Source organism: Cornus florida, unplaced genomic scaffold (genome assembly GCF_030987335.1).
Source record: "Cornus florida cultivar Cherokee Brave unplaced genomic scaffold, ASM3098733v1 CherokeeBrave_3.0.0_Hap2_Chr08, whole genome shotgun sequence".
Classification (NCBI taxonomy): domain Eukaryota; kingdom Viridiplantae; phylum Streptophyta; class Magnoliopsida; order Cornales; family Cornaceae; genus Cornus; species Cornus florida.
The window spans coordinates 30123945-30131490 of NW_026775578.1; the positions used below are offsets into that span (position 1 = coordinate 30123945).

General features: G+C 37.0%; 1 protein-coding gene across 2 annotated transcripts; it reads left to right on the top strand.

Annotated features, from left to right (window-relative positions):
* The first annotated feature begins 274 nt into the window (after positions 1 to 274).
* LOC132271066 (double-stranded RNA-binding protein 2-like) lies at positions 275 to 6066 on the top strand. 2 transcript variants are annotated; one of them, XM_059772328.1, is made up of 4 exons: positions 275 to 848; positions 3002 to 3221; positions 4524 to 5345; positions 5489 to 6066. In XM_059772328.1, the coding sequence occupies exons 1-3, from the start codon at positions 603 to 605 to the stop codon at positions 5300 to 5302; spliced, it is 1245 nt and encodes a 414-aa protein (XP_059628311.1). In that variant the 5' UTR covers positions 275 to 602; the 3' UTR covers positions 5303 to 5345; positions 5489 to 6066. The 2 variants fall into 2 exon arrangements, with proteins under 2 accessions (XP_059628311.1, XP_059628310.1); XM_059772327.1 differs by having other exon boundaries at positions 4524 to 6066.
* The last annotated feature ends 1480 nt before the right edge of the window (positions 6067 to 7546 follow it).

Here is a 7546-nt window from a genome sequence, read left to right on the forward strand (position 1 = left end):
TTCAGGGTTACTCCCTCCCACTTAACTTAAATTTTTTTTTGACTTTCGCATTCGCTCCCCACCCTGGCACCTGCTCTACACTTACAAGTAATAGACAACTTTTGCTGCCATCTCAGATTCTCAACTCCTATATATCAACGTCGTTCGCTCATCCATCCTCATCGTTTGCATGTCTCAACCAATCAGGCGGCTACAACAAATCGCAACACATCTTATCATGAGGTCGACCACTTCCTAACATCCACTAAGATTCAAGCAAAAACAAAACCCACTGTACTTTTCTTCTCTGTGTCCGTTGTTTCCTAAGTTGCAATCTCTCTCTCTGGAATCTCCCACCTTCTCTCTCTCAACTCGAACAGACACTCTCTCTATATATCTATATCTATCTATCTATAAATGTGCATTTATATGCGCAGTATTTCTAGCTCAAAGCTCTAGAAGTCTTCAATTCAGTCAAAGAACTAGACAGATAGTACAATCTGAGAGCTCGATGGTCCGATCTGAGCTTACTGAACTGGTTGGTGACCATTTTGAGGGTTACAATCGATCGAATTTGGTTTCCTGAGTCGTGTTTCTAGAGAGAGAAAGTTTGAGAGAGAGAGATGTACAAGAACCAGCTGCAAGAGCTGGCGCAGCGGAGCTGCTTCAATCTCCCTTCCTACACGTCCATAAGAGAAGGCCCCGATCACGCGCCGAGATTCAAGGCCACCGTCAACTTTAACGGCGAGATCTTCGAGTGCCCTAACTACTGCACAACGCTGCGGCAGGCGGAGCACTCGGCGGCCGAGTTGGCGCTCAATGCCCTTGCCGGCCGTGGACCTTCGCACTCCCTCGCCGCCAGAATACTGGTCAGTGTAATTTTGTGCTTGACGTTAGGGTTTTGTTCCAGTTCCGTAGTTAATCAGTAGCTTTCGTTCACTCTGTAACCTAGATCATAGCAATGAGAAAATAGTTATTTAGCTATTAAAAACATGAAATTAGTAATCCAAATTTGCCTAACAAATTGATATAAGACAATCTAAGCTTTTATTGGGAAGCAATTTGAGCTTTTTGATTGGGAAAGTTAGGGCTAACAATCAAAGTTATATCTACTATAGAAGTCAGAAGGTTTTTTTTTTTTTTTTATAAAAAAAAATAAAATAAAATAAAAAGAAGAAGAAGAAGAAGAAGAAGAAGAGTACTAGATTTTGTGTCAGATTTGGTAGTATGAGTAACTAGCTGACAGTTATGTAAGAAGCATAGGTGGAGTTGATAATAACAGTCTCTTTGCTCTTACTAACTACTACATGTCACCAAGATATGACACCACCACCTGAATTATTAGCAGGAACGAAAAAGAAAAAGAATAGGTAACAGTAGTAATGTTGATTTTTATGCTGTGTCCAGGTGAATTGATGAGGTGTTTGCTGCGCACTATTAATGAATGATAAGTGAACATATCCTACTGTTTTGTTTTGATTTTTTGCTGGTTAATTCAGGATTATCTTCTGGATTGGAAGAGATCAGGGTGGATGGCTTTGACCACAGGATGACTGTGCACAATTATGCTTTTCTTTATTATAATCTTTTGTTATGGTAGAGTACGAAAGTGAGAAACTTTCTAAATAAATGATTAAGGAGAAGAGTGGAAATGAAATCCCTAAATCTAGAGCTTATTGTCTTGAAAGCATTCCAACCCAGTTCCAATAATGCACTTCTTGGCACATCATTGGTAGGGGAAAAGCCAACCCCTGTGGAGTGTTCTTCTTATTTTGAGTGGATATAACTTTAAGTCATTGTACCTCATTAAATCAAACAGAAACCACTGGTAGATCCTGGTAACTGTCATATGACCTAATTTGATCTCAAGAATAGTACTGACAAAGGTCGAATTGGAATAAATTATTTTTTTAAGCACCAATAAGAGATGCCATTTGAGGTAGAAGCAAAATGCTCTAAGGCACAAATCACGTCCCTTTTTTTTTTTTCTTAATTTTTTTTTTTATAAGTCGCACATATCACATTCTTCTTTTTCACTTTACCTTTGATTGTCTGCTTTCTCGAAATTATAAAGGTTTAACTATTTCCGATCCCTCCTTTCCCTTTCAAATAGCACATCTGGTTTTAGAAAAACTACCCATAAATAGATTTCAGTACTCTCATTAACTCTTTTAATTTTTCAAGCTACCTCAATTTGCAGCAACAAGGTTTGTTCTGCCTACTCCTTTAGATTCTATCATCTTTTTCCCTCTGCATTCCATTTTTTTCCCCTTCCTTTTGAGATGGTTTGACATTCTGCCCACTCTATGTGATTCTAATATCAGCTCCTTTACAGCAAGGCAATCCAAGCCTTTTAATTTGGAAAGTAAAGGTTAAGCAATTTAATTTATGTGTATAATTGAGAAGAAAGGTAAACAAATGGTTATCAACCTGTTACCGGAAGCCAGAGGCCAAATTTAATAAACGACAGTGAAGAAGGTTTGTGTCAGATCCGTTGCATGAGGCACGGACTAAGATTGCTTTCTCAGTTTCTTGGGCTTCCTATAGTTTAGTTGGACAATCTGAATTTTCCAAAATCAGTAGAGACTTTTGTATGAAGCTAAATTGTTTCAGGATTTTGTTGTACGATGCTCAGATGCTCAATAGCATATATTGTAGTAGCATATCAATTTTATTCTATTTTGAATTAAAAATGAAGTAAACTGTGTCTTTTAGAAAACAAAATAATAATAAACACATGCTTGTATATGTCATGTATCTATATTTGATTCACAAACCGTATCCTCCTATTGTATGCACTTGGTGCCTATGTCTATATCATGTGGAATTGTCATGCTTGATACTAAAAAATTAAGTATAGCATGGGAGTCTTGTTAGTTTCTGCAAATCGTAGGTGGCACTAAATTACTCTACACCATCATTTAGACATTTAACTTGATTCCTCAATATGTTTGATTCACCAATCTCACTGCGACCCTGTTAGTGAGCTGTCATTAGTCCAGCTAACCTTTGCAATTGACAGGATGAGACAGGGGTCTACAAGAATCTCCTGCAGGAGGTTTCACAAAGAGTAGGAGCATCTTTGCCCACATACACAACTTTCCGATCAGGCCTTGGGCACCTACCTGTCTTCACCTGCACTGTACAGTTGGCTGGCATCACATTTACCGGTGAACCAGCCAAGAACAAGAAACAAGCTGAAAAGAATGCAGCCATGGCAGCTTGGTCATCTCTGAAACTATGTAAGTCATTCAAATTTCATTTTTGTTGGGCAATTATTGGTATTAATATGAAAAATTGTATCACAAACAAGCTTGTGAAGGAATTGGTCCTTCTTATGGAGGAGGAACAGTCAATACCATTCTTTCAAACATTGGAGTGTGATGCCAAATCCTGAATTTGGATATTATTTAGAAAATTATTGTGAAAATATTGGCAGAACATGGCAGATGAGAGTAGACTAGAAGAATAAGTGATGCATTTAAATATAAAGAAGCATGCATTGTTATTCTAAATTATTTAGAATTTCAGAAATATATTCTTGAATCTTTTATGAGAATTATCTTAAATTGTTTTATGTGCATAATTTATAAGTTAGTGTATTGTTCTTGATAAATCTGCTTACACATGCATGATGAACTGGCTACAGTTTCCACATTAAGAGTGACTATAGTTGACATTTTTTACTCTATTCAGTGTGCATAATCTCTTACATTTTCTATGGAAAAATGTAATTTTTTTTCTTTTACACACTAATATTGGACATTGGTTGATCAATGGACTCTTGAGTTTATGCCTATCCAAAACATGTTGGTCCAGCTTTCATGGTTGATGGAACCTTTTTGTACATGCATGTTTGTAGATACATGATACATGTTGCATTCTCCCATACCTCTGGAAATTTGCTGTTTTGCGTACAAGGCAATTTTTATGTCTGCCAGACTATTAATTTTGATGAAACGTGGCGCTACTATGGTGCATTGAGATATCGTGGCCCCCTGTAACATGTTGTTAAAGTTGACACTCTAAAATTCTTCTAAAAAGAATGCATTGATATATCACTACCACAATCATGCCAACCATATAGTTCTCGAAACAAATCCAAACCAGTTTTTCTTTGCATCTTAAAAAGAATTATTTGTTGAAAGTATGATTGTCCAAATCTTATTATTGTTTTCCAAATTTGTATGGGATCAATTTCCCTCACAGATCTTTTAATCAACCTTGTTTCTACCATCCAAAAGTTTTCCTCATTACCTTACGTGTACCGTAAAAGTATAATCTGTTGGCCAACTACACCGATTAAAACCCAATCACGATTGAGTTTTTGCAAACAATGTTCTTGCAGTCCCTCCACCCTTGTGTAGTTTAACTATACTTTCTTGCCTTGGTTTGATAAAATAAATTGGCCTTCTGATTAACCCATCTTGATCAGATCCTCTAACACACCATATGGACAAAGACAATTGACACCATTCTATTGCCTTTGGATTAACCAGTGTGTTCATCTATAAGTGCCTAATATGTTTCTTCTGTTTGTCCAGTATCTCAACATTCTGAGAATTCATCATCAGAAAAAGCAAATAATGATGAGCAGGAGCATGTTACTGTAGCACGCGCTCTGCAGAATTTTCTTATGAAGGCAAAGATTTCTAATTTGTCATTCCCATTTAAGTTTCCAATACCGAATCCGAGACCACCAATTTCACATCCACCTCCTGTAATTGCATCAAAAATCCTTCCCTTAATATGCTCAAAGGCAGCTCCTTGGAGCAGACCTGCTGCCACGCCTGTAAACCACAGCCCAATTTGCCCAAAGACAGCTTCTAAAAACAGACCCTCGATGACAACAATAAATGATAGACCCATATGCCCAAATATAGCTCCTCAAAGTCAATCCCTAATCACATCGGTGAATGAGAGCTCCCTACCATCACCCAAAAGCCCTAAGGTCCGACCTCAGAAATTCCCTGCAGCTGGAGCAGCACCCTATATTCCTGTCCGACATTTTAGGGCACATTATGGAATTGCACCGCCAGTGACCATAAGAAATGCAATACCTGTTTTCTCTGCGAGGCCAGTTCCTCCACCTAGTCCACAATTGCTGCCTCGGCCTCTGGGTGTTGCCCCACCTGTCTGCATACGGCAGGCTGAGCCGGTTTATGGTGCTCCACCAGTTCGACTAGAGGAACCTCGTGCTTCTATGGTTTCTACCATCCCACTGGCCAACTCATCAGCACAAACGGATAAAGCAGAGAATGCAGTTCAGGACAAGAAGCTGGAATCTGAGGTGATTCAGGGCTTGGAAGAGCTAAAGACTTGACGTCAAACAGTGCAGTTCTTGAATTGCAAGAGCATTTATCAAGGTTTTGTACCTGCTTCCGTCATCCTATGAGCTTTCTGTAGGTTTTAGCATTGTTCAATCGTTTTCTTTTTTCGGTTATGAAGAGCAACATGGCGTCACATTAAGCCTAAGTTGTCTTTAATTTCTTGGCACTATGCACCACAGGAAATTGCCTGTCCAACTTGTTGGTACACATTAGGACTTCATGTTGGTTTCCAGAAAAGAGTACCAACAGCAATTGGACGGTATACATAATACAGACGGATAAAAATGAATGAATGAATTGAAAACCACGATTACTTCCCGATTATCTCCTCCCATTGGGTTTGACACCACCAGCAGAATTGCTCACACTAAACCCATGCCTTGGGCAAATGGTTTCCTAGTTTTGCCAGGTATTCTGCTATTGTATTTGCCGATGTAATTTCTTTCTAATTACTGTATCATGTAAATCAAATTTTTAGGACAAGAGTCCAAGAATAGACACTGCTCTAGTTTTTACCAAAACATAATATTATAGTGAAATGGACTTCCACTTGTGGGTAATCCAATTATGTTGTATGAGGAGTCCTAGTATGGAGGCAGAAGCAGCCAAGGGAACTATAATTCACTTTTTTCGACAGTGCTACGAAGAGACTTAATATATCTCAACAAGTTCGTTCCATTTAGAGCAGACTTGCTATAGAATTCTGTAACTTTTTTCTTGCATAAAGTAGTGGAAGCTTTTACCTTCTTTGATGTCTTTCATTTAGCTTACGAGGGGCTGTGGAATACATGAATATTGATTAAATTGGGTTTGGGGCTTAGGTCTATTCCCTTGCATTCTGGTGTTCTGTCTTGGATTTTGGTGCATGGTTGTAATGCAACATGCAACTTATTTCTATGGAATTCTGCTTGGAAGAAGTGGAGGCATCACTTTCATTCTTGCTTCTGTCTGCAATGTTGTTCCTTGTATTGTTGTAGAGATATGGCTTACTTTTATAATAGCCATCATCTTTTGTTTCTTCTTTTCTATTGTTTGTGAAGCCCTTTTGTTTTTCTTTTCTTTTCTTTTCTTGAGTTGGTGGCTTTGCTACTTTTTTTTATTTTTATTTTTATTTTTATTTTTTAGGACTTGTGAAGTTCTATTCTCAGATTATTGCTTGTCGGTGGCTCTGATTTTTCACCTTATTCTTCACAAATTTATTAATCTTATTTGATTCAATTTCAGACGCTTTAGAATATTTATCTTCAAAGCTTGAGCCTTTTGAATCAAATATATGATTCTTTATTAATCTTTTCATTTTATTTTCAAAGATTTGGCTTTTGAGAATAGAGCTTTCTTCTTTCAAGAATCCTTTTAACTGATAGAAAATATATATATATATATATATACTTTCAGCGACCATTTCCATTTTTGCAATAAGAACAATTAATATGCCAATTGCCAAATTTTAATCTTACTACAAGTTTCAATCCTTGTCATCTCACGCGCCAGATCGAAAAAAATATATATATCCGCTATAGCTACTGTATTGGTCCAAGCTATTTACCATGAGCGTTAATGTTATTTAATAAATAAATAAAACCATGGTGGTGCATATTTTTCATGAACGCAGTCACAATTATTTTCTTATGCACAACATGTTATTTGTATGAAGCTTAGTAATATAATAAGGTAGCATGTGACTTTGTTGATGGATTATGTGACTTTGTGGATGGATTAAGGAAATAAAGGAAAACTAGAAGTAATATTTGTGAAATTATTTGCACAAATATTACTTATGTATAACTGATGTATGGGAGTAAACTGAACGGTGACAAATCGGCGAGCGGCGAGAGGGTTGAATACGATATTTTTGTTGACTGGGTTTTGGGAAGGTATTGAAATGGAGTAACAGACATGTTGAACGATGTTAATAAATAAAAACAAATAGAATTCCAAATCATCACCAATTCCAAAACATCTCCAAAATCAATTTGATAAGTAAATTGTTAGGAATCGTGTCTCCAAAATCAATTTGATGAGTAAATTGTTAGGAATCGTGTCTAATAAGCCCTTGTTTGCAAAAGTTAGAAGTAATATAAGATTTAAGCTCCAATTAATTAAAAAAAAAAAAAATCAAGTAGGTTTCATCATCACATCCAACCACTGGGGATCAAGGGATATGGTTCCGAAGATATTGTAGACTTTCACCTAATCAACATGGATACAAGTGGATTAACAAGGTGTCTCCATACTCA

Bases quoted from the DNA above. Each gene is read 5' to 3' on its own strand.
- LOC132271066 (XM_059772327.1), top strand. From the start codon at position 603: ATGTACAAGAACCAGCTGCAAGAGCTGGCGCAGCGGAGCTGCTTCAAT. The intron at 849-3,001 runs GTCAGTGTAATT...TGCAATTGACAG, and splicing joins CCCTCGCCGCCAGAATACTG to GATGAGACAGGGGTCTACAA. The intron at 3,222-4,523 runs GTAAGTCATTCA...CTGTTTGTCCAG, and splicing joins TTGGTCATCTCTGAAACTAT to TATCTCAACATTCTGAGAAT.